The sequence below is a fragment of the Amphiprion ocellaris genome, chromosome 23 (genome assembly GCF_022539595.1).
Source record: "Amphiprion ocellaris isolate individual 3 ecotype Okinawa chromosome 23, ASM2253959v1, whole genome shotgun sequence".
Classification (NCBI taxonomy): Eukaryota; Metazoa; Chordata; class Actinopteri; family Pomacentridae; genus Amphiprion; species Amphiprion ocellaris.
Window position 1 is genome coordinate 8,594,413 of NC_072788.1, and position 27,906 is coordinate 8,622,318.

The following is a 27,906-nucleotide window of genomic DNA, read 5'->3' on the forward strand; positions in this document are numbered from 1 at the left end:
TCCTCTCCACTAGCACCACCCTCAGGGCAAAATTTGCACTTTCAGTCTGGTTTGTTACATTTATAATATCTCACTGAAGTCGAGTTTTACCTGCTTTTTTTTTTTTTTTTTTTGCTTGTTTCCATGTCACCAGTTATGGAGAAGAAAAGTTGCTATAGAGGGCTTGATTTGCAAAAGAAGACTTCAGGTCTTGTTTTAACATTCAGACCGGACAAAATTTGAGTGGATCTGCATGCAGGGGAACAGTACGATCTGCCATTGGTGAGTCACCAGCTACCACTGATTTGCATGAAGAAGACCTCGACTTTCACCTGCTCGTTTTCTCAACAGTTGTGCCTCTCAGTCGCTGCACTGCAGCTCAAAGGAAATAAATGGCGGCAAACTGCTATTAGTGAGACACTTGTGTGTTATGAGTCACTGGTTTGGCAGGTGGAGGCAGTTAATGAAGCTCTGAGTTCTACATTTTCTGCAGAGTGCATGGTAGGTCAGAACATCCTTTTTATCTCCACTTGTTCTACAGACATTCACACCAGATCATTAGTTTAAACACGCCTCAGGTTCCACTGCTCTGCTTTGCACCCGGACTTAATTAAACTCCGGTCAAGTCTCAAGCGCTTCACTTTCCGGTCACCTGTTGTCTGCTCCACAGTGACCTTTGTTATTTGGTGGTTTTATTCTTTGCTTATATACATACCTACTCTGCTGTGGTTTTTAACATAATTTTAGACTAGTTACATTGTTGGAAATATGGAAATAATATTCTGTATAAGATGAGCATGTTAGTGTTACTGTGCTGCCCTCTTCAGCTAATAAACATGAGCTTTTTCTCAGTATATTTCAACTTTTACCTGCCAGCTTCAGAGCAAAACTAAACATACATGACGAATCGCAGTTAGTTTAGATTTTACGTTTATTTTCACTGATTAAGCTGCTCAGAACCACTGCAGTCAAACTACTCCTGTAGTATATCTTTTGAAACGCAAAATCACATGTCCTAACTTGTTCATTGTCACCAGTTATCTTTGATGTCTTTGTCTGCTTTGGCGTTGCAGGAAACTTCCTCTTATCTGAGCTCCTGCTGTTTTCCATGTTTCAGTGAAGTGAGACCTGCACACAAAGCAGCACTGCAGAAATGAGCCAGACAGGTAAGCTACCCCTCTGCATTATTTATTCATCAACTCATTATTACATACATTTTTACTTGGGTAATGAAAATGATTAATGTTTTAATATATGATGATTTATGATCCTTTGCGATGCTCAGAGCAACATTTGGTACTTAAAATCGGTACTGTAGCTGTGAAAAATGTCAAGGTTATGCTTCTATGTTTGTTAATGTATATTTCAATTAGATGAAAGTGTTACTGTGGATTTTTTCCCATCTCTGAGCAGAGTTTGCCTTTTTTCTTGTAGCTGAGGATCTGCTCATCATCTATGAGACCGAGGCAAAGCAATGGGCGACCTACCTGCAGTCCCTTTTCACCGGTTCCATCTCAGAGGCCGGGATCTGCTGCTACGACATCGCCACGGTGTCCAGCCGGAGGGACGACTTCCTCAGGCTGTCCCGCTACACCTGCAAGCTGCTGATCCTTTCTAAAGGCATGCTGGAGAGCTTCTGCCCGATGCGACGCTTCTTCCTGGCCCGGGTTTTGAGCCCGGCAGCCCATGTGGTGGTGCTGCTGTGCGGGGTGGATTCTCTGACCCCTCTGCTGGAGCTGGTGCCCCTCAACGGCGACGAGTGCCTGCAGATCTCCAGCGAACAAGATGCTGCAGAGTACCTGTCCACTGTGACCGACATTGTGAGAAAAGGTAGGGATCCAAGCTGTACACTTTTCTGGAGATTTACAGATGTGACTTGCAGAATTACTTGCATTTCATAGAATAGAACGAAGAAATATATGTCTTGAAATAAACCTGTGCTTGTGCATCTTGAGCGCCGTGTGAGATTTTTTTTAGCGTGTGGCACAAAAATACAGATAAAAGTGCAAATAAATCCACCATAATGGGAAAAAAATGTGCAAAATGACTTGTATAGGCTATCTTTAATCTTCATATAACATAAAATAGAAATAAATGATACAAACATGTGGAACAGTCTCAGAAATATATGCAACAAATGTATAGAAATAAACTTATACTCATGCATCTTTTTAACCCTCCTCTTGTCCTCATTTACGGGCACCAAAAAATATTGTTTCCTTGTCTGAAAAAATCCAAGAATTCAAGAAAAAAATTCCCCAAATTTCTGAAAATTTGTAAAACCATCAGGAAAAAAATCAAAGTAAATCCTTTAAAGTTTTATTTAAAAAATCCCCCAAATTTAGCACAAAGATTCTTGCAAATATTTTTTTTAAATTTGTAAAAATCTTCCAAAAAATCCTAAAAATATCTAAAGTGATTGCATATATATCAGTAAAACTTCAAATAATTTCTTCAAGAATATTCACACAAATTTCACTGGATTTTGGTTGATTTTTTTGTGAATGTTCTTAAGAAATATTTTTAACATTTCTTTTTTTCCACCAAAAAATGTTCAAAGATTTCACAAAAAGGTTGAAAATGTGGACATCAGAAGTTTTGCTGTGAAAATATATATTTTTTCCCACATTTTCAAACTTTAAAACGGGTCAATTTGACCCGCAGGACGACATGAGGGTTAAGAATGTAGTACAGAAATAAATGTAAAAGTGCAAAATAAATCCACAGAATGGATTAAAAGTGAAACAGAACTATTAGTATTGTTTACTAGAGACATCTTGAATGCCCTAAAAGATCCTTCACAGGCCCCTAACCTTATTTCATGAACCAGTCAGGTGTGAAATCCAACCTCAGTTTCCCTACAATTCGATAAAATATGAGATTTTGTGCTTATATTTAATGTTTCTTTTTTATTTTAAAAGTATTATTTCCAACAAAATCCTGTCTAGTGTTCTAAAAATGCAGTCTTGACTTATTAATCTTGATTATTCCAAATGCGCTTTAAAAATACCCTTTGAAACACTCCTACGGTGATAATTATTCTAAATCAGTTCAGAAGGAGTTACACAGCACTGATTAATCAGCTGTTTTGTATTCAAAGACCAGTCCTCTGCCACCAGAAACAAATATTTGCTTGTATGACAAATTGAACTTCAGTCACCGTGTCGATCCCTTGAGCATCTTTTTTTTTTTCAAGGAAACAGGATAAAAAAAAGAAAATTCAGATGTTCTTGCTGGTCCTCTGCCATAAATGTAAGTGGAAAAGAATGCTCATTATTTGTGAAAATGCCCGAGCAGCATCTTGGAAGCCTGTTTACTGACTTTTTTTTCAAGAGAATTGTGTGTTGAAAATTGACACCTAATATTTTGGAGCACCTGCTGCTGAGACGTCTTTTTGCTGAAAGTGTGTGTCTCTCAAACATGTCCTCATCTGCCCTGCCAATTACCCTCGGCCTCCTTCCCTGTTTTTCCTCTGCACTATTTGTATGAAATCATAAAGCGGAGCAGTGGGTCTGTATTTAAACAGCTGTGTGAGCAGGAGGAACATTTGATGCAAATTTGGCCTCCACTGATTACTCATTGCGAGCCATGCAAATTCAAGAGGCCTCCTCATCACTTCATTGCACTGATATAGTGAAGTGGTTCTAACCAGGATCCCATGAGCAGTCATATTTTAACCCAGGAGTACCTGGGCTATTCATGCAGGATGATGCTGTTTGTTTTCAAATGCAAAACATGTATAGGTGTTTGACAGTGCACAGCCCCAGTAAAGACAACACACTGCATGGCTGGTTTCTAGAACTGCCATAAAACCAAATCAACCAGAAGACACTGCAAATAAATGCAAATTACAAGAGAGTTTCAGTTTGTTTAACAGTCAGAGAGTAATTTTAGGACAGTTTAAACCCACAGAACCTTTTGCAGGGATGTTTTCAAGGGAGCGATTTTAGTTAAAATCATACAACAAACAAAAAAATTGTTCCAATTCCAACATGCTCATTGAACTGGAGTCCAATAACTGCTATTTTGTTATTGTTTTGGTGTACTCAGAGGTAATGTGTAATGTAATGATTCATTCTCTGGGGACTATGAATGTCAATAAAAATTTGTGCAGGAAGAAAATAGTTCCAATGTTGGCAAATTTTATCAACCTGGGCTAAAGTGGTGGACAAATTATTGCCCATACACAGAGCAGTGCAATTAACATGCAGAAAGCACTCACTAAAATGAGACTTTTGCAGAAACTGTTGGTGCATAACAATAATAATGACTCTGACATTCAGTGCATCTTTTACAGGTGTATCAGCCTCCGCAGCAAATGCCAACCTCTTGACACGTAGACCATCAGGATCAGAGCAGAAGGCGGAACAAACACAGTCGACTGGAACTGACAGTGCCAGATCCAGCATAATGGTCATTCCTCCCAGAGTTCCCTGCGGGGTGAGACGCTCATCTAGTCGCTAGTGAGCCATTTCGTTTATTCACAAAGCACCTCCACTACACTGCAATCCACTGTACCGTCTGTTTGGCAGAGCTCCGCGGAGGTTTTCATTCTTTTGAGGAATGAGGCGGCCGCTAGCAACGCTGAGGTTGAATTTAGTGGCGAAAACCAGATGCTGAGACTGAAGCCTGTCCGCTGGAACGAGCGAATCCTGTGTGTCAGTGCTCCAGGTGAACAAAAAAATCCAAATAAAGAACGTATGATGAAGAATAATGAAGCCCTGTTATGCTTTTACCCCACTTTCTGATTATTTCTGCATATTTCTTGCAGATTTTCCAGCAGGGAATGTAAAAGTGACTGTTTTTAGTGGTGGAGTGGCCCTGAAAAGCACACAGTTGCAGTACTACAGCAGCATGGAGGAGATCACCTGCCTTCTGTTGAGGGTAGCAGACCCTGTAGATTTCATGTGTCAGGTAAAGTCATTAAAGGGCTGCCTCAGATTTTCCGCATGTCGTTTTTGTGCCTTATCTCAATTTTATGAAAGGTAATTCCACTGTTAGTTCCCCCAAAGGTCAGTGATTACGGCACTAGGGGATTTCTAATCATTTGCACGACTGAGAAAGAACCCTGATGACACCATCTAACGACATATTTGAAGCCTGTTTTTTAAAAAATGGTGGCTTGAAGTGTAAGAAGATGGTGGTATTTGGTCTAACAAAAACATTCTATTATTTGCCTTATGGGAAATGTAGGATCCAGTGGGTTTTTTTTTGACTCATACCAGGACAAAAAGCTCTGAAGATCTTCATCTCTGTTGCTTCAATTTGATTATTTTTTCTTTGATTAATTTGTGGTGAGATTCCATTAAATTTAAAGGTAGCTTGTTAAATTTTCATACGTTTTCTGGCTCACAACAGAGCCAAGAGAGATTCGCATTCATATTCTACTTCATTTCGTCGAGGTTATTTTGTAAAATAGAAAGCAAACCTAACATATGCTTGCATAAAATGAGCAGTGAGCACACCTCGAACTTCAAAGTTATAACACTTGCAAATTTATTCAAATAACTACAGTCAATCATTGATTTAGTAATGTAGGAAGCACATTTGAATGCACTTCTGTTCTCTCTCTTCTGAACTAAAGTAACCCTTCTGAGGCACTTTAAATGTGCTATGCTACTTAGTGACTCATCGTTATGTAACTCAGTCATAGAAATTAGTCAATCACCGCCTTAAAACACTGCTTATAATCGATCCACTCAAAAGAAATGTTAAAAAAAAAGAGATAAATTGAAGGAGTATGTTTCTGCTGATGTTTGTTTGAGCCACTGTTTACTGTCGCCTTTCTGAAACTGAAGAGGCAGCAGGTTTCCACCTTCTTCCAGCCACAAACACTTGATTTGATTAGGTCTCTTTTGCTGAAGAGGTAAACTTGAGCAATGCCAAAAGAAGAATTTGCAGAGAGAGTTTCAAAATAAAAGCTTGGACTAGCAAAGGCGGGACTCTGATGAGTGCGATGGTTGAATTCAAACTGGCACTTTTACTGCTCCTCTTCACCAATAGCACTCCCACTGGGTTGTGTTTTTTTGATGGTGCTTTCATTTGTTGACCAAATCCAACATTTTATTAATTTTTTTTTAGCAATTTCCTTGTATTTGTTGCTCAGAAATAAAAGTTGTCATTGCAACTGAACTTTTCAAAGTGTGTCTGGATTTCAGGCTCTTCAGGTGTCCTCTGTGGACAAGCTGGATGAGAAGTTGGCCTCCATGCTGTTGGAGGTGATGCCCACCGGAGGCTTTCAGGGACTGCAGAGTGAAAACACACCTGAAAGAGGTACGGCACTGTAGGACTGCTTACTCTGAACTTTTACACTGAAAAACATCCGCTGAGTAATCACACTTGGAGGTACAGCTTTCTTTAAATTCTACTTTTAGAGTTACATAAGCAAGAATCGTCTGAAAATCTTTGTTGGCAGTACTTGTACTCTCAGAAACAGAAAATCTAATCTGTCTCTAAATGTATGAAATGGGAAATTCTTACAGGTGACTATTATTTTTAAGCGTTACTTCAAGTATTTAATATAACATATAAGCTGCAGCTATGCTAAAGGTAATTCCCTCTTTCCCTCTGACCATGTGTTTAAGCAATAATGTGAGTTGAACTTACTGCTCACAGTTGGAAAACGTTCCTGCATGATGCACATTACCCACTATGTAAAAAAAAAAAAAAAAAAAGCGTATTTCTCAGCTCATTATGCTGCAGATTGATGGCTTCATCAGCTACTGAGATTGATCCTTAACTCTGCTAAAAAGGGCAGAGGGAAATGTTACCATGACAAACAGGTCAATAACTGCCTCCAAGGCGTCTTTCTTTGACTCTGGATGTGTTAGATTGCCCACATCGCAATGGATCACCTTCGACTTATTACCTGGAAAGGAAGTAATATGAGTTTGTTTTCAAGGACTATTGTGTGTATATATGTGCAGCTGCTCATTTTCAGTCGTAACTAGGCTTAATATGAATTCCTTCTCGCACCTAATCAAAATGATCAAATGTCCACGGCAGAGCTCCATCATGCAGATGTCCCCTCACTCCTTCACTTCGCTGCTCAGTATGGATTCAGGAGCGTCTCCAGCCTCCTACTGCAGTGTCCAGGTGCTGACCGAGCATTGCACACGGCCAATCGCCACGGACAGACTCCCACTGAGATTGCCAAGAGCCACGGCCACACAGAGCTTCACGTCTTACTGAAAGAGACGCTGGTAACTACCTCCTGATCATCTATTTACCACTCTTACTGTCAACACTATCTATAAAAAGTATTCTCTCCCATTGAAACTTTTTTTTTATCGCGCTTTCAATATTGAATTATGATCAATTTCCATTGGCGTTTTTGACAAGAACTTACAAAAAAGATTCTTTCGTGTCAAAATAAAAACAGATCTCTATAAAGCAATGTCAGTTCAATAAAAACATAAAATGTAGAATAAGTCATTGCATAAGTGACTAACAGTTCAACACAGGTGCCGCCAATCGGTGCTAGAAGTCACACATTTATTAAAATGGTGACATCTGTATCCGGAAGGTCCAGTCACGGCTAAAATCAATGCTCTTGGTTGAAGACAAACGAACACTTGAACAAAATCTGTGAAAGGTTGTTGAAAAGCAGAAGCCAATGGATAAGTCAAGGAGATATCCAAAAAACTGAATATTCCTTGTAGTACAGTTAAGTCCGTCATTAAGAAATGGAAGGAACATGGCATATGTGTGAATCTGACTAGAGCAGGTCGTCCTCAAAAACTGACTTTCAGCTAAGTGGAATTCCATAGTTTTCAGGTAGCTCCTGACAGAATGCACCTTTGCTCTTCAGATCTCACAGCAGCACTAAGGATTGTTCTCACCTACGTCAGTACAGCACTAGAACTATGAGTAAATGGTCCTTTATCAATAATGAACAAAATGGAGAGAATAGACAGGTGGGAAGCAGCGACAGTGACCTGTGTGTCAGGAGTGACCTCACCGCCTCCTAACTAGTGTCTTTACAGCTCGTGGCCAGGTTAGTGGATGAATGGTAAACCCTCCTCCTCTCATCCTGAATATGTTTGGCCTGTGAGGTTCCTAATGGAACACCCCCACAGAGACTAGAAAGGCTGTGTTTGTTTATGCATGCACAATGTGCCTCACAGCGCAGCCCGTCTGCATACATTCAAGCAATTAATTCAGTTGCTAATGTCGAGATTTCCTTGTGTAATGGCTGCCATTTTCTCACGTTAATATGGAGATCCTCTTCCTGCTCAACCTCCCATTTTGCTTTGTGGATACTCTTACGCCCGAGCGGCACGTTTGCCATTCTCTCGCTAATGAGAGGCAATCCAACTTTAATAGCTCCCTTGCATGCATGCTCATACCTTTATTCGATAAACCGGAAGGACACTAGTATCATAATGTTCTTTTAATGCTAATTTCATTAGACAGTGAAGAGATTATCATTTTAAAGAAATAGATAATGCACCAGTAGTAAAGCCTGAATGGTAGACTGAAAACGTCACATCATTTTTAGTGTGTAAAGAAAATACTAAACCAGATATTACACTTAGACATGATACCTTTTTATGGATAAAAGAAAAAGTTACATCTCTGATCCTGTTTGTAAGTATCTGTGTCTGCTTTGGACTGTATAAAAAGGTCTAGGTACTGTCCCTCACCAGTGATTCAAATGAAAAGCAAGGTTTGGGGATGTGTGACATCTTTGGTATATTGTTGTGTTGTTTTTCTCTCTTGCTTCTTTGAGACAGTCAACAGTCTGCTCTACCATTTTAGCCTTGGCTGTAATTGCTTGTGCTACCTAGAAGCTCCTTCTATGTATAACAAGCAAGGTAACATAATCCGCCTATCTTCAGCTCTAAAGCTCACTGATCAACAGATCACATCTGTACAAAATCTAAAGAGAAAAGTCAATTTATCACCTCTGTGAAGCTTCCATGTGGCTACCTTGGGACAGAGACAGTCAAGCTGTTTCTACCAAATGCAAGTCTTAGCACAAAGGTAACTAGCTGCAGGTGTATGGCATTAATCTATTCATTTCGCTCCTGGCATGAAGCTAATAAGTGTACTAAAAGTAGCAATATCACCATGTCAAAATACTTCATTATGAGTAACAGTCCTTCACCAAGATTTTACATCTGTAAAAGAACAGTAGCTATTATAGGAGGGTTGAGCAAAAAGTTCAGAGACTGTGCTACCAGCAGATTCTAAGTCATTCAGCATGTCCAGGATCATCGCTAGTGACAAGAAGCAGATTTGTGATGACAATCAAGAGAAGAAACAACTGTTTTTGTAGACAGTTTTACTCTGCACCACTAAAATCTTGAGATGAAAGAAGAAATGTAGTTAGTAGTACCGACACTACCGACAGACATAACGTTATGACCACTGACAGGTGAAGTGAATATCATTGATTATCCCTTCATCATGGTACCTGTTAGTGGGTTGGATATATTAGGCAGCAAGTAAACATTTTGTCCTCAAAGTGGATTTTTTATACATGAAAAATATGCAAGGATTTGCAGTGAGTTTGACAAGGGCCAAATAGTGTTGGCTCTATTTGGAGCATCTCCAAAACTGCAGCTCTTGTGGGGTGTTCCTGATCTGCAGGGGTCAGTATCTATCAAAAGTGGTCCAAGGAAGTGGTGAACCTGCGGCAGGGTCATGGGCGGTTAAGGCTCATTGATGCATGTGTGGAGTGAAGGCCCATGTGGTCGGATCAAACAGACGAGCTACTGTTGCTCAAATTGCTGATGAAGTTGATGCTGGTTCTGACAGAAAGGTGTCAGAAAACAGTACGTCACAGTTTGTTGGTGCCATGGTGCCCATGCTGACCCCTGTGCACCGCCAAAAATGCCAACAATGGGCACGTGAGCTTCAGAACTGGACCATGGAGCAATGGAAGAAGATGGTCTGGTCTGATGAATCATGTTTTCTTTTACATCATGTGGAAGGCTGGGTGCGTCACTTACCAGAGGAACACATGGCACCAAGATGCACTATGGGAAGAAAGCAAGCCGTCAGAGGCAGTGTGATGCTTTGGGCAATGTTCTGCTGGGAAACCTTGGGTCCTGCCATCCATGTGGAAGTTACTTTGACATGTACCACCTAAGCATTGTTGCAGACTATGTACACCCTTTCATGGAAATTGTATTCCCTGATGACTGTGGCCTCCTGCAGCAGGACAATGCGGCATGCTACAAAGCAAAAATTGTTCAGGAATGGTTTGAAGAGCACAATGAGTTTGAGGTGTTGGCCTCCAAATTCCCCAGATCTCAATCTAATCGAGCATCTGTGGGATGTGCTGGTCAAACAAATCGGATCCATGGAGGCTCCACCTCACAACTTCCAGGACTTTAAAGGATCTGCTGCTAACATCTTGGTGCCAGATAACACAGCACACCTTCAGGGGTCTAGTGGAGCCCAGGCCTCGATGGGTCGGGGCTGTTTTGGCAAGCAAAAGGGGGACCAACACAATATTAGGCAGGTCGTCAATATGTTATGCCTGATCAGTGTATAAAGTCTCATATAATGGAAGCTCTCACATTTAATGACTTTGTAACTATGAGTATAAAACTTCAGCTAAAGTGCTTTCTGCAAATGGATGCCGATTTTGACAGATATCTAAAATCCTGGACAAACTCAAATTATCCGTAGGCTAGTTATAACTAAGTGTGAGCAATGCCTTGAAGCTTGTAGCAGCTGTTGAGTCCCTGACATGTTACTGCCCATCGGTTTGTAACATGTCAGCTATTTGATGCTCATTCATTCATATGAAAATCTCTCCACTCTCATCTTCAGCCTTCCCTTGTAATACCGACAACTTTTAACTTTCTTTGATGCCGAGGGTGAATCTGTGGAGAATTCCCCTCGAGGGAAATTTAGACACTCCAACAGCTGTTGCAAATGCATTTATCCCCCTAGCAACACTGCTAATTGAGAGTGAATGCAGACCGAGCAAGGTTTGATCAGATTGCTCTAGTGAGCGCTCCTTGCAAGGCTGCAGCGAGTCAGCTCAGCTGACAGGGGAGCAATGAAGTCAAACAGAGGTCTCTCCACGGGGACTTCAACAAACCTATAGATGTAACCAAGCAGACAGATTCGACATGCACCAGCATTTCGTTGTGGTTTTCTTGGAAGGTAATTAGAATTCATCTTGACAGCTAAAGAATATACATATACTGTGCTTGTGTAACGTGTTAGAGAAATTATAAGACTCATGATTGCGGGGTGAGGTTTTGTTCCTTTTTTTTTTGGTGCATGGCAGTTTCATTAACTCATCTGCAGTGTTTCCCCCACCTCCAATTAATCAAGCCATGATGCATCAGTGATTTGGGCGTCAGTGTAGCAGCACTCTGTCAATAAATCCTAGATGGATCGGTCCCCTGCTTCATACACAGGCTAAATCACTCACAGGGCCTACGTCAGATCCACTAGTCTGCCCTGGCACCACACTTCTTTGTTAATTAGCTGTGAACTGCTCCAGAGGGGAAAAGCTGAATTATTCAGGGAGAGCATAACTAGAATACAAATATATAAAAATGCTCTGCTGTTATCTACAATGTTTTTGTCCTCTGACTGCTGCATTGTGCTTGCTCAATTATCAACGCAAACACGCCCAGGCTTTATTTAATATTTTAATGCTGGGTCACAAATTTGGCTGTGTGTCACTTGGCATTTACATGGACTCGGTGCTCCCAGAACAAGATTTCACTGTGCACTCTCAGATGCAGAATAGTTTGCAACTGTAAGGCCCTCCAAAGACTACAACGAGCTATTTATTTTTTGCATACTGCGCTTGGTTACAGTATAATCCTATCCAAATTCAAGCAAACCAAATTAGCCGACTTCCTATAGTCCAGTTATGGAAACATCAGAGATTTGTTTGTCATTTGAATGATACGGGTCTCATTTTTCACTTCAATAGAGAGTCATGTACATCCATGGAAACTGCACAGCCATGGCTAGAAGCGGAGAGAACTAACAAAAAATTTAGTTTCGTGAAGTATGGCTCCACATACGACAGATATTTGACTGCTTCCATTTTCGCAATCTCTACACTGCATTTTTCACACAAATCTGCACATCAACTCCAGAAAGATACTTCACCGTGCCAAATGTGTCTTTCAACAACTTGCTAACAACTTGCTACATTTGTTGAATTAATCAACTAGATTTTCTTTTCCTCTGAACCTGTCTCACTGTGTAATCTGTTCTAAGTAAACACTGCCTGCAGCTCAACCGATTAGTCACTAAATTCTTGCTATGCCTCATGGAGTTGAGTCATTCTAGCTTTGTAGTTGTCCTGAGGTGCAGTTTTTTTTTTGTTTTTGTTTTTTAACAGAATCTGTTCAGTGCAAACCTGTTTAAAAGGTTTTTGTTTTAAGCTGTTTTATTAAAGTCTTGAATCTTAAGCTTAGATTTAGTTATTTTTCCAGACAGAGCCACATGGCACATATAATTAGTTCAAGAAAAGTTCAAGTCTAAAGACTCATTCCAACAAAATGGTGTCATTTTGCCAATATATAGCAGTCACTATAGCAGATAATGATAATGTAGGTCCACTGCTCTGGTATACTCACAAATATGCCAAAGCTACTGGATGGATGGCCAAGAAAATGTTGCAGAGTCGTTAATGGACAGTAGAGAAGTTGAAGACCTTCAACAGACTTCTATGCTAGTGTCACCAGCTGAGCAAAGTGTTTACCTTTCCAGTGAATATTCTCAGCATCCAGTTGATGGCTTGTGAACTTGCTGTCTGTAAATTGTATTCATCCATGCTTGCCGCACAATGAATCACAGAGACTTTGTAACTTTTCCTTTCGCTCCGTAACGAGGTCGACCTTTGTGGCCCAGCAGGTTATGTTCAGTGCTAATTAGCAAAGGATAGCATGCTAATGTGCCAAACAGCTAGCTGCGACACATTAGCATCGTGAGCAGACTGACACTCGCAATTAGCTCAAAGTGTTAAAGAGCAGCCTGCACACTCTTGTTATAGCAGCCTTCAATAATGAATGCTTGGTCTCCTGCTGACTATGAAGACAACACTTTATGAGAAGAATTAGTTTTGCAGAAGTGTGAGGTATTTATCTGCCTGCTGAGCTGACCGCTTCTTATTTTCCTCTGCCAAGAAAAAGCCACAAAAAAACACAAGTTGGTGGGATTTTAAGTGCACAGCTCTCGTGTGATGGGTTCACAATGGCTCTACAATCTGCCGTGCATCAAATCCATTCATCCTGCCACCGCTAAAAACAGTGAGCATGGTGGTGCTGAGAGCTCAGACCAGCCAGCTTCTGAATTGACCATTTTGCCTGCTGCTAAAGACAAATTTACCCTCCTTCTGCTGCACTAGATTCACTCAAGATTTGTTTTCCCTCGAACTGAATCGTGCCTGCTGTTTTGTCTGAGGTAGTGCTGCTTGGACTGCGGCGGTGAAACTGAGTTTGTCTGGAATGCCTGGGGCTCCTGCAGTTTCAGACATCTGTAAAATGATTTAGCATTCGCAGTTAGTAAATACCCCTCCCCTGCCCAGACATTACCTCTGAAAATACCACACTGTGCTAAAGTGCAGAATACAACTATTAAAATTCAATATTCACGCGGCGGTAATTAACCCATCCCTTCTACCTGTTGGGCCTGTGATGACCCTCTACTGTTAAGTAATGCATTCATGGCAGCCTTTAAGTAATTTGCAATACTAGGAACAGAGTAATATTGTAACTGAGTCATGATTGGCTGTGTTGCCTGGAAACAGCACACACAGCAAGGCATGTTATATGAAGGATATTTTGAACCAAGTGAGCTGTTTCTCATATATCCTGCAGATTTATATTATTGCCGGGGACTTTGTTATTGAATTTAGACTATACAGTATTCTCTTAAAGTGACAAAAGGAGTCAAATATAATCCTGAGGTGTTATCATGTGGACTGTGATTGAGTATTTTGTTGACACAATCTGTCTGGATGCAAAATCTACAACACAGCTGAGCAGCAGTGGAAAAAAATACAACTGAAATACATAGTGGTTAGTCCATATCTGAGGAAATATTACTAAATATATCTTTAACATTTCGGCTTAAAATAAAATGAGTTTTCCTGATCAGAAGTCAAAATATGGCAGTAAATTATCATCTGTACGTGCGTCTAATTATGGATGCAGTCTGACGTCAAGTCAAGGGTCTTGAATCGCTCGCTAAATGATATGTTTGGACTGAAAGGGGAAGATTGTCTGATTTCTTAATTACCCTGATCATACCCCTGCCTGTCCCTCAGCATGCTATTAGCGGATAGGACGGTTCCGCGGCAGCTTTGTTCAGCAGCCGTGCCTTACAGTGCACCTCACACCTCTGTAATTCATGCTATAGCTCTGAAAATTGCCTTCCCACAAGTCCTAACAGATGCAGCGAGAAGCCTCAATAAATAATCTGGATGTTTGTCACAGCTGACATGAAAACGCTGAATATTAAAGCAGCCTTACAGCATGACAGAGAGGATGCTGGATAGTCATCTGTGCTTTCAGGTTTCATTTTTATGCCTTGGAAGTAGGATACAGGTGAGAAAATTAGCAGCGTGGTGAGCGAGCCAAGCATGAATTCACATTTTTACCAAGACTACAAGCCTGCAGTGCATTGAGATTAGCCTGAAAATCTACTGTTGCATAGCAAATGTCCATCTCCAACAACCCAGATGAAACATAGTTTTCTTTGAATGAATGTTGAGGTGATTTGGGTAGAGGAGTAAACCACATCTCTTCATTCTCTGTTGTTACAGAATATGTTGAACTCAGGCGAGGACAATGGTGATTCCAGTGTCTACGAAATGATGTGCAACGCAGGTGAGTGTGGGACTGATGGGAAGTGGAAGGGGGACAAGGGAAAGCCAGTAATAGAATTGTTTTTTCCCCCCTCCTCCAGCACATCATTATGCTGCGTTCATTTCCGACCACTGAACAGTTTCCCCTCGCTGATAGGTGGGTGGGGGGGGGACATCATGTAGCTTCCGATCAGCGGCGAAATGACAGCAGCAAAAGCAGCATGCAGAACTTCATTATGACAAGGAGGCAATAGTGCAGTAAACACTTTGTGCATTAGGGAATCTCTCCATCACAGATGTACAGAAACAGCAAGGCGGCGAGGATAAAGAGGGGGAGGATGAGGATCTGTACGCGCCACTGGGGATGAATGATGAATATGACACCTTCCTGAACTCCACAAAAGCGGTGCTCGTTGCCAATCGCCCACCAGCACCCACACCTCGGCCCGAGAGCACCCAGGTGAAGGAGAGCGGAACCCCGTACATCGCTCAAGGTATCATGTGGCGACTTGTTGCTCTTTTGTTGCATCTTCTACTCCCTTCGCTCCACGGCTGCAGATACGTGATTCTGGAGTAAAAACAAACGCTGAGTTATGCACAGTATGTGAAGTGGAGTTCACGTGGGAGGGAGGTAGTGCCTGGAATTTGCCATTGTCAGTGGAGTGCTGCTGAATAGAGTTTGTTTTGATTCCATAAACCACAAGAACATTGTCGTTCCCCGTTGCAAAAACAAACAAAAGCGAGGATGGAGAAAAGAGCCGTGGACAGCCCACAGTCCCTAACTGTTCAATTTCAGCAGCTTGAATATTTCATGAAGACGAAACATCCAAAAGTCAGTGGTATTATTAAGGCTCATAAATCATTAAACAGCTGTGAAACATGCATCCGCAATTAATTGTTATTCCCACAGAAAATATTACAACTCGTCCCTCTCTTTCACTTGCATCCAAAACACACAAAAATGATTCGAGATGCTCAGCAGACACTCTCGCCCCATTATGCGGCTTTTCATTGAGCTCGCTTGCATCCAGTGTGCCAACCTTCTCCCCCAATGGGCTTACAAAGCAAAACAACTATCTGTATCCCAACCGTCCCCTCAGTAATAGAAGAGAACTACCGGGCTGCCATCTGCAACCAATCTTGGCCCAACCAAGGCCAAGTCAGCCAGAATAAGTCATTACACATGTTTTCCATCGTCCTTGTCCCCAGAGCGCGCAAGAGAAGTTAGAGGGATTTTGAGGTTTCCATCTATTGAGACAGTGGAGCTTCAAACCACACAAGGATCACATTTTGCTCCTCACTCCCACTGCCGCAGTGAGAGATGTGAGAGGAGAGATGAGGCTTGGTGGAGGATTAGGCGAGGAGCCAGTTATTGGAAGATGCTGCACAAGTGGAAATAATGAGGACTCTGCTTTTGTTAGCGGCAACATCTCGAGCTCAATGAGACCGAAACGTGAATGAAATCCAACCCTATAGGGAGGAATTACTGAACATGTAAACTGCACGGCCAGCTTGAGTGAAGCCATAGAGCCAGGGATTGTATTATGAGCCAGGCAGGGTTTGAACACCAAGTGGAAAAGGGAGATGCTGTCTCGGAGGAAGTAGTCAGAGGTGGGATTATCTTCCAGGGTGTGGATGTTGAATTTTAATCCGCGGTCGGTCACACAGCCGCAGCCCTGCTGCCTCTGACAGCTGAACAGTGCAGCCTTTCATTCTGAGCGCTCACCACTAAACCAACAGCATCGTTCAGGGTGGATAATTCACTCCAGAGCTCAACATGGGTCCTTTCTGGCAGAAATCAAGATTTTAACTTCTAATATGCACCTTCTTTTTTTTTTTAGTAATTTTGTGCATAGTTTCAGATTCCATCATATTTTTAATCTCTAAACCAGTAATAAGTGTTGTTGTTGCATTATGTTTTTCTACTCATTCTTCACACTCTTCAGTCAGTGGGTTAATTAAATTTAGTTCATGGCTCCATCTTGTGGGAGGAAAGTTAAAATGCAGGGGCAAAATAAAGAACATCGTAGAATGAGCCCTGACATGAATCCCTCTAGTAATAGTAAATATAATATGCCAAATGCTAGTAATAGTAAATATAATGTGCTAAATGCTAGTAATAGTAAATATATTGTGCTAAATGCTACTAATAGTAAATATAATATGCTAAATAGAAGTAATTATTGTGCACTATTTTGTTATGATGATGATCTTACCGGAAGCTGCTCTGTGTTCAGTGTTCCAGCAGAAGACGCTACAGAGTGATGCTGATCTCTATTCACTTCCCACTAAACAAGGTACGTTTTTCATTAATGTCAAACCTCATCAAAGTGTATTACACTGGTCTAGTACTGCTACAAACTTAACCCTCCTGTTGTCTTCATTTACGGCCACCAAAAAATATTGTTTCCTTGTCTGAAAAAAATACAAAAATTCAGCAAAAGAATTCCCCAAATTTCTGAAAATTTGCAAAACCTTCAGGAAGAAAATTCCAATAATTCCTTAAAAGTTTCCCTTAAAAGTTTGATTTTAAAAAATAAAATAAAAATACCCCAAATTTGGCAAGAAAACTCTTGTAAATATTTTCAAAAAATGAGTAAAAATCTTCCAGAAAAATCTTTAAAACATCTAAAGTGATTACATATATATCAGTAAAACCTCTAATAGTTTCTTTAAGAACATTCACAAAAAAATCAACCAAAATCCAGTGAAATTTGCTGGATTTTGGTTGATTTTTTTTTGAATGTTCTTAAGAAACATTTTTAACATTTCTTTTTTCCACCAAAAAATGTTGAAAGATTTCCCAAAAATGTTGAAAATGTGAACATCAGAAGTTTCACTGTGAAAATATTTTTTTTCCCCCACATTTTCAAACTTTAAAACGGGTCAATTTTGACCCGCAGGACGACACGAGGGTTAAAGTATCTTTACTGCGACAACTACAGTTACTTTTCAGTTTTAGATTATACCCAAAAACATCATAAAATGCAACGGACCCTTCAGTGCATATCAGATTTTTTTTTTTTAATCTTGCCAACAGGTTCATATTGTGTGTTTTATGTGCTGGAAGACAGATCCTGAGATAAATAAGCCCATGGCAAAATCAGACCTCCAGGGTTTCACTATTAAAACTTGCCACTGTGTAGCATAGAGCAGTTTTAGAGTGTTTAATTGAAGTTGTAGGTGAGCTGGTGTGCGAACAAGATTTTCTTTTGGTTTATTTTTCCTTATAGAAAAGCTCTAGCCAAGTTAGCAGTTTCATTCTAAGTGTCATTTTCCCCCTCAAAACTTTTAATTTAATTAATATGCACCTATCTGCATCAGCTACATTTTGACCAGTCAAACCATCAAAGTGTAATTTAAGCATTGATGCATCTGTGATGAAATTTTGAACAGACAGTTTGAGAACAGATTTGCGGCATAATTCTTTACAGTCAAGCTTTAGTTCAGCAGTGCTCAGTAAGTGAGACTGTATCTAAATATGTAAAACCACTGACATGTTAGTTTAAGTCTACGTCAGACATTCTGCATAATGTGTATCCCAAACTGCAGCCTTTGTGAGTTGCTAATTGCATTGTTTCAAATCAAGATTTTAAATAAGAATCAGTTGATTGTAAGTGGGGTGATTTTGCAGCGTTTTCCTGATACTGTTAGTGAAGTGAATGATTTAGTACAGGGGGGGCAAACATGCGGCCCACGGGCCAAAACCGGCCTGCCGGAGGGTTCAATCCAGCCCGCAGGATGACTTTGTAAAGTGCAAAAATTACAGAGAAGACATTAGCTGCAATTTGTAAATTTATAAATCTATAAGTTTAAAAAAATTCCTAGACCATGACAAGATGTTTTGATCATAAAGTAAAATACTAGATTGCTCTTTTGTCATTTTGTGTCTCATTTTTGTAGTATTTTGTCTTGTTTTTGTTGTTTTGTCTTTTTCTATCTGACTTTTATCGTTTTTCACATGTTTTTGTCGTTTTGTGTTCCTTTTTTTTCCAGCTTGTGTTTTTTGTCTCATTTTTGTCATTTTGTGTTTTGCTTTATTCATTGTTTTGGGTGTCATTTTTGTCATTTTGTTTCTTGCTTTTGTCATTTTTTGTCTCGCTTGTGTCAATTTTTTTTGTCGCGTTGTAACTTTTTTGTCTCTTTTGTATTGTTTTGTGTCATTTGTCTCATTTTTTGTCATTTTGTTTCTTGCTTTTGTCATTTTGTGTCTCATTTTTGTAGTATTTTGTCTTGTTTTTGTTGGAGTTTTTTTGTCTTTTTCTGTCTGACTTTTATTGCTTTTCTCATGTTTTTGTCATTTTGTGTTCCTTTTTTTCCAGCTTGTGTTTTTTGTCTCATTTTTGTCATTTTGTGTTTTGCTTTATTCATTGTTTTGGGTGTCATTTTTGTCATTTTGTTTCTCGCTTTTGTCATTTTTTGTCTCGCTTGTGTCAATTTTTTTTGTCGCTTTGTAACTTTTTTGTCTCTTTTGTATTGTTTTGTGTCATTTGTGTCATTTTTTGTCATTTTGTTTCTTGCTTTTGTCGTTCTGTGTCTCATTTTTGTAACATTTTGTCTTGTTTTTGTTGTTTTTTGTCTTTTTTAAAGTAAAACACTGTATTGTTCAGTTCCAGATACCTGTGACTAAATGTTTTGTTCCTTTGTAAACACTCTGTGATCTGGAAGTTGCAATGTGTAAATGATAAACTGAGGCTGAATGTTGTTGAAATTGAACTAGTTTTTCTTAACAAATCTCAGATTGTTCATGATGTTTTGTAAAAAAGATGGTCCCTGTAATGTGAACATATTCAGAAAGTACTTTATTTTGCACTAAAACAAAGGAAAAATTTGCAGTTGTGTTTATTTATAGGTTATTATGCTCTGATTTTACTGGTCCAACCCACTTGAGATCAAACTGGGCTGTATGTGGACCCTGTACTAAGATGAGTTTGACACCCCTGATCTCGTAGGACTAACTAACACATCCAGACCTCAGAGATTTTAATGCTCAGTAGCAGCTTTCTGTTAAGATAAACATCTGCATCTTTCAGACTCCTGCTCTCAGTTAGTGGTGCAGCCTTTCTGCTAAAAACCTCCAAGCCCACGCTGAGATAATCTGATGATATGCAGCATATCATCAGGGGTTGTTCTCTCAGCCTTGACAAAGTTGTCACCTGCAAGCTAATGCACGAAGCTTAAAAAGGTTCTGTGTTTTCGCTTGTGACGTTCAGGCATGACAAGACATTTGCAGTCTTTGATTCTGAAACAAAGAAAACGAACAAACAGAATATGAGGTCAAATCTGTCCTGCTTCTTCCAAAAAGTGGCCTTGATTTCCCCATGATTAGTATTAGCACTTTGAAATCTACAGATACTCACCACAAGAGCAGGATTTTTACCATGCTGGTGATTTTTGCTGACTACTTTCCTAAGGTTTCCTGTTGGAATTACCTTCTGAATTAATGGTGACACTCTTAAATAATTTGTGGTGTGCTACTAAATTAATTAAAACTGTAGTGATCACCGTGGGGAAATGAGTCATTATAGCAGCAAAGTAATGGGCACACAAACGGTAAAAAAAGGCAATAAAATGAGCAGGTAGCACATTTAAACAAAAGCCGTGTGCTGGAGAGAGAAAGAACTAAACGGAGCACCTGCAGAGATACAAAGCCATTTATCTGCCTCACTGTTCTGCTGGTGACACTGAATGACAGGTCCATAGATCATCACAGTCACCCAGAAAATTACTTATAATCCACAAGACTCGCTGACGTTACAGATGTGCAGCACAAGCTCACAGTGCCAGACAATCCTAAGCGCTCTGCAATAAAAAAGAAATAAAATCAAATCTGTAAAAAATAATAATAATAAAAAAATAGTAAAAATCTGGCAGCAAGGGTGCTAGAAAAATAATGTGAAAAAAATAGATAAAATACTGTAACGTTAAAAGGCTATAAAAAGCTGAAACTTAACAGCATATATTTGTAAAATAAAGCATTTTTTTAGATGATTTTTTATGTGTACATTATTTACAGCTTAGGTATGTATTTTAGGGTTAACATGTAAATTTACACTGATATTTGTAATTTAATAATCCTTCAAATACATATTTTTTTCTGTCAAACAGCAGCAAATATCTGTTAAAAAAAAATTATATTTTTAACTGACCATAAAACCGTGTGATTTTAGAATTACAATGTAAAAGAACGATTGTCTATTTGTGAAGATACAGATTTTTGTTGTGGAAAATATTTACAGTTTTGGCCGTTTTAAAAAAAAACGTAAACATGTGAATTATTGCTTTTTTCTCTTTAATTTCAATAAATATTATCAGTAATTTGATACAAGGAAAATTAGGAAAAAAATACTTAAAAAAACATTTTTCAGTCCTTAATATACATATTCATTTCTTTAAAACAATGACAAATATCTGTAAAATAATTATATTTTTAGCTGACCATAAAACCGTGCGATTTTACAGACTTACAATGTGAAAGAACGACTGTCTATTTGTGAAGAAACAGATTTTTGTTGTGGATAATATGTACAATTTTGGTTGTATCATTTTTTTAAAAAATACATAAACATGTGAATTATTGCTTTTTTCTTTGATTTTACTAGATATTATCAGTAATTTGACACAAAAGGGAAAATTTGAAAAAAAAATATTCAAAAAAACATTTTTCAGTCCTGAATATACATATTTATTTCTTTAAAATAATGGCAAATATCTGTAAAATAATAATATTTTTAACTGACCATAAAATCGTGTGATTTTAGAGACTCACACTGTAAAAGAATGACAGTCAATTTTGAAAATACTGATTTTTGTTGTGGATAATATTTACAGTTTTGGCCTTTTTAAAAATACATAAATGTGTAAATTATTGCTTTTTTTCTTTGATTTTATGAAATATTATCAATAATTTTACACAAAAGGGAAAATTAGAAAAACAAAGAAGTCCTTAATATACATATTTATTTCTTTAAAATAGTGACAAATATCTGTAAAACAATGATATTTTTAGCTGAAGGTAAAACTATGTGATTTCATAGATTTACAAATTTTTAATGTGGACATTATTTACAATTTTAGCCAGACTTTTTATTCAGTTAACGTGTAAATTAATACTTTTTTTTAATTTTACTACATATTATATTTGATTTAACAAAACACAGAATAATTGTAAAATGACAATTTAAAAAAAGTCTTGTACCATTTGTCTTTCAAGTAATAGAAAATTCTATTTATTTATTGTAATTTAAATACAGTAAAATAGTGTAATGTTATGGTCAAATGCTGTAAAAGACAGGATTACCAATAAGAAGCCTATATATTTTGCTGTGGACATTTATTTACAGTTAGAGGTCTGTTTTTTTATAGTTAACATGTAAATTATTACTTTTTTCTGTAACTTCTCTAATTACCTGTAATTTTACAAAAAAACAGGGAAACCTGTACCGTAAACAGTAAATTGTTCATAAAAATCACCGTTAAAAACATTCACTGAAGACCACCTGAGGCATTACAAATTGTCTTTTCCTGTTTCTGTCTTTTTCAAAGCAGAAAATGAACAACTGAATTCATGTCATTATACATTAAGTCCACCTTGTTGACTTGTCATGGCTTGTTTAGGGAATTTTTTGTGGTGCCTGGTGGTAAAAATGTGGAAAATGTGTCTGATTTCCAGATCATTGAAAGCAGCAGATGTGTTTATGGAGCTGTTGTTCGTTGCAGCACGCGGTCGGGAAGACAGAAAAAGTTCCACCTATGACACCTTTGAGCCGAACAGAGTTCGGCAGCTCGTTGAGCAGAGAAGGAAGTCAGGTTTACTCACCGTGGATGGTGCTGCTGAGAGGACCGTGGACGGCAGGCAGCAGGTAGGAGGAACCACACACTGTGAACACACACACACACACACACATGAAGGGATCTGAATGGAGGAGCATGCAAGACTAAACCTGAATATAACATCTGTTGTTAATGACACACAGTATGTTGGTGCTGTGCAACGACCATTGATCTGAAGAAAGACTCATTATTTCAGGTTCACCTAGAGAGGAGAAAGAAAGAAGTGATGGACCACAGATTCTGAGAGCTGTACGGCAAGCCAGAGAGCACAAAATATGTCAAAAACAAAAAACACGAACTTTTACAGAATGTGTGCTTTTGATTTTACTGTTTGTTTTTTTGAAATACACAAAAATATCAATAAAATCACAAAAATAAACTGTGAACTAACATGTAAGAATCTGTAATTGAATATTTCACAGATTTTTTTAGAGAAAACTGACATTTTTTTGACATAGAAAGACTGAAAAGAAGAATTAGAAAATTCATGATAATTCTACACATATTTTCTTTAATAGTTAAACTTATGTGTTAAATACAAACTAAATACAGTAAATATATTTCTATGTTAGATACAACTAGTTATGATTAACAGAAAACATATATGTCATGTAGTTTTATTTAGATTTGCCTGTAAGATGAGAGATATGTATAAACACAGATGTTTCACAACACAGATGTTCAATGGTTGTGTTTTCATCAGTTAATAGTATCTATACACAGTGGTGTTCAGCCAAAATACAGTTTTTAATCAATCTAATTATAAAACTTTAAAATTAGGCTATACAATTTATTGTAATTAAGGAAAATCTTTGTGAAAATAATTGTCTTCCTTTTTTTTACAGTATTTTTGGGCACTCCACCTGCCAAAATATGACACATTTTTTCATAATTTTTTATGGCTATGTTTTTTTTAAAAATTTATTTTAAACTGTGTATTCTTCAGTAATTGATCAGCTGTATTAATTTCACTACCATTATTAAGTAATAAATGCTTTTGCTTTTGACTGCGAAAAGGGCAAGATTTCTGTCACGTTAAAAAAAAGGGCTATAAATAAAAATCTTTTATATGTTATACATATTTGAAATGAATTTGTTAAATCTTTGCTGTGACAAGTCTGTTGTGTGGACACTAAAACAAGATGCGTGCTGTGGTGGTGATGCAAAAATCATTTCCAGTTGTTCCTCGTGTAAAAAACGAAATTAAAGCGAGAATGTGTCTGCATGAGCTCCATAAGTGGTTCAAGTGAGGGACAGGTGTGCAGGCAGGTCATTATCAGGTGACTCTGGAGCAGCAGAAGGAGCTGAGGACACCTGCTGGGCAGAGAGGGAATAGACGCTCTGCTGTGACAGGAGACGTTAGAACTGACAGCAGGGCAAACGCCTCAAAAAGGCGAGAAGAAAACAGGACCATGACAGTAGGCTGCCGTTGTTAATATGAATGTTAATTTACTCTGAGGTGCTGGGCCTCCATCTGTCTTTTCTTACAGCTGACGTTTTGACACGTCACAGTAGGAAATAATAAAATGAATGATGGGGCAATTCCATTTAGCTGCTTTGGTTTCAGGGTCCTGGTAGTGTGACAGGTCTAACCGGGACACATTGTTAATGTTATTAGTAACACCTGTGCATTTCCTGCTGAGACAACACATACCGTCTGGTCTGCTGTGCATCAGACAGACTGGGAAACAGCAGTCTAACACTACGAAACACTACGAACACTAGAAACACAGAGGAAAAATGTGACCGTGGTGGAGACAGTATTCACAGATTTGACTTAAAGTCAAAGTAATATGACATTCCATCACTAGAAGAGGTTTTGTATTCAGTATTATCACCAAAATGTACTTAAATTTTAAAAAATAAAGTTCTCATAATGTAGCATGGCCTCTGCGATAAGTAATTGGATTTTATGTAGTTTAACCCTCCTGCTGTCTTCATTTAGAAAAGTCCCTAAATTCAGCAAAAAAATTCCCCAAATGTCTGAAAATTTGCAAAAAAAATCCAATAATTCCTTAAAGGTTTCCCTTAAAAGTTTTATTTTTTTAAAAAATCCCCGAAATTTGGCCAGAAAATTCTAAATTTTTTAAAAAATTATTAAAAATCTTCCAAAAAGATCCTAAAAATAACTAAAGTGATTACATGTATATCAGTAAAGCTGCTAATATTTTCTTTAAGAACATTCACAAAAAAATCAACCAAAATCCAGCGAAATTTGCTGGATTTTGAATGATTTTTGTGAATGTTCTTAAGGAACATTTCTTTTTTCCACCAAAAATGTTCAAAAATTTCCCAAAAATGTTGAACATGTGGACATCAGACGTTTATCTGTGAAAATGTTTTTTTTCCCACATTTTCAAACTTTAAAACAGGTCAGTTTGACCCATAGGACACACAAGGGTTAAATATGTATTTATACAGCTTAGTTGAGTGGGTCCGGTCCTTCTACAGAGTCACAGGATGAATGTTTTTGAGATGAATAATGTAACAGAGAAGAAAAAAATATCTGCAAAGTAAATATGTGTTGATATTTGGAACTTTTGAACACTTTAAAAGCTTTTTTAGGAGAAATATTAATAGTTTTACCTCTTTAGAACAGCTATTTAAATGAAGCCATCTCAGGATTTCAGGAGAGAAATCACTGTCTGGTGCAAACAATTCTGCATGTCCATAGTTTATATCTAAAAGCTGAATGTGGCTTCCAGGTATGAAAGGCGAAGGCAGAGTATTTCCACTGTAAAGTCAAATGATTTCTGCATTTGCGTGTCTGTTAAGGTAAATATGACTTAAGTTTCATCATCCACCCAAACCCACGTGAAATCCTCTCAAAAACCAAAATGTAAGTCTGCATCCACTATCCACACTACCAACGCCCCGACTGCATAAACAAATGGTGTTTTACATAAATGCCTGTTATGAGGAGAGACTGTATGAGAAGATTCTCAGTTCATCTACTCATTAATTCATGATTAAAAGAGCTGTAATTGAAGTAGCCGCTGCTAAACGATGGAGGTACTTAGATTTGTACATGCCTTCTGTCAACGGAGATCAAAACACAGTGGGAAACTGCAAGTTCTCCAGAAGTCCTGTGTTATATCCACCCTAACTTCAAGAATAAATCACAAAATTAAGTGCAAAAGTACAGCCTTTCAGTCTGCATTGGTCAGACAGAAACCATAAACTGGCCTTTTAACCTGCATTCTCACTAACAGCCAGCAGGGGACAACGTCTGATTGTATAGAAGTCTATGAGAAAATGAGCCCACTTCTCATTTGATCTGTCAACTCAGTAAACATTTTCCTAACAAGTTCATGGTCTCCACTGCTGGTTTCAACTCTCCTTCAATACAGCATGGTGTTCATGTTATTGATTATGGTCCCATTTAGAGTAAAATAGACGATACAGCAGGGTATGTTTTCATTATATGCAGTCTATGGCACCAACAAAATACTGCATTATCAAGACAACGATGATTTAATCTTTAACAGTACATGAAAAATAATATATATATATATATGCGCTTTAAATAGTATGTAAATCTGCATATGAAATTATATATACATGCAGAGGAGTAATGAATGCTATATTTTTGGGTTCCTTCGCTCTTTTATTCAGCTCTGTTGCTGCATTATTTAGATATTATTTGGACCTCCATGAAGGCACCAAAAGATTTATGACCGAGCAGAAAAACCTCGGTCTGCTCTTTTTTTCCCAGCCTGTGCGAACACAACACAGATAAATCATGAAAATCTCAGAGTGCGTAAGTAACCCACTGCTTTCTGTATGTGAGTCTAATATTAAAGCGCTGATCTTTGTCTCTGCAGGAGAAGTTGAGTCATCTGAGAGCCAGTATCATCAACAACAGAGCGGATGATGACAGTGTATATGGTAAATATTCCTCCAGACTGGATATGTGGACTAAACTTTGCTGTCATCACAGAGAGGCTCCACAGACTTTAGTTTTCCTGGAACTTTAACACGAGAACAAATATTATGCAGCGCAGGTAACTGGGACAAATAGCCACATTACAAATGGCTGTATTAAACTGTGTACTGTAAACGGCTCAGAAAGTCTTCTCTCCCCACAGATAAAATCAACATCGTTCATCAGGCGCCAAGTGAGTCTTTAAAAACTTATCTCAGAGTGCACAGAAGAAACCTGTGTTTGCATGCCTTTGTAGTTTCTCCAGTCCCGGTTGCACTGGCGGGGAATTAATCCTCGGGGAAGCGTTATTTAATCAAATCCATAGCGCTGTGTTTTGATCTCGTGAGTTTCACTAGCACTAAATGAGAGTTCTTTATTTTCCTTTACTGAACAATTCTCCGTTCAGCAGTGCATGTTGGATCATTTCCCCCCCAGGTGTTGCGGTGAATGAAAGTCGGAGAGGAAGCCAACCAGCGGAGTCGGATTTTTACAGCAAGCCACTGAAAGGACAGCAGGTAAGTTTACCTCACTTGTGAAAATTTGCATAAATGTATGAATGTGCACAAACATACAATAATGACTCGCATCCTATCAATCTATCTTACAGTCATATTTCTTTCGGAAAGCCGACAAACGATGAAGGTGAGTGTTAAAATAACCTAAAATAACACTTTCTGAATCTAAAGCTGTCAAGCTCATCCCATTTGTTACATTTGTCTTATTTCCAGGCTCCATCACCCAACAAAGATCCCATTACTTCACCAAATGTACCACATCTAATCTGATTAAATAACAAAATGTGTTCCTTTTAAAACTTGTATTATTATCTTTGTTTTATTTTTCAGCCTATTAAGAAGCAAAATGATAAATGTTGATGATAAACTTACATGTAAAATGCAGCATATGGATACAAATGCACTTTTTCAGCACCTTTCAATCCTAATTTTGTGAAATGGGTGTCTACTGCTACTACTTTCTGTAATTTCGAAGATTAAACTACCTAAAAAGGGTTCTTTTTTATCTCTATGCTGAGCTTTTTAATATTTACAGCAATTTTAAAGTGAATCAGGATTTAAAAAGTCGAGCAGAATAAAATCTATGTCATTTTACCTGGCAAGATTGATTGTCACGTGTCAGTGCTCAAGGGAAAATAAATAAATTCTCCAAGAATTTACCCTCAAGAGGGCGCCATATCTCTAAATATACCCATCACAGGGCTGGGGCTGAAAAAACCGAGACATCTGGTGAGCACAGAAGCACCTGCTGACCTCCTGTTGGCTGGGAGGCAAGCAATGGAAAAAAACTGCATCCATACATGTTTGAGAATGTAAACGGAAAGTAAAAACGCTCACGCAGAAGGTGAGAACATCAG

General features: G+C 38.4%; 1 protein-coding gene across 2 annotated transcripts; it reads left to right on the plus strand.

The window, feature by feature from the left end:
- The first annotated feature begins 358 nt into the window (after nucleotides 1-358).
- On the plus strand, nucleotides 359-27,906 carry LOC111567545 (B-cell scaffold protein with ankyrin repeats-like). 2 transcript variants are annotated; one of them, XM_055007871.1, is made up of 17 exons: nucleotides 359-480; nucleotides 1,053-1,145; nucleotides 1,414-1,809; nucleotides 4,277-4,419; nucleotides 4,512-4,650; nucleotides 4,751-4,893; nucleotides 6,138-6,252; nucleotides 6,985-7,181; nucleotides 14,735-14,798; nucleotides 15,055-15,270; nucleotides 17,014-17,073; nucleotides 22,496-22,638; nucleotides 26,434-26,497; nucleotides 26,698-26,727; nucleotides 26,970-27,049; nucleotides 27,142-27,176; nucleotides 27,263-27,906. In XM_055007871.1, exons 2-16 carry the CDS (start codon nucleotides 1,133-1,135, stop codon nucleotides 27,172-27,174), a joined length of 1,836 nt encoding a protein of 611 aa, XP_054863846.1. In that variant the 5' UTR covers nucleotides 359-480; nucleotides 1,053-1,132; the 3' UTR covers nucleotides 27,175-27,176; nucleotides 27,263-27,906. The 2 variants fall into 2 exon arrangements, with proteins under 2 accessions (XP_054863846.1, XP_023124505.2); XM_023268737.2 differs by having other exon boundaries at nucleotides 15,073-15,270.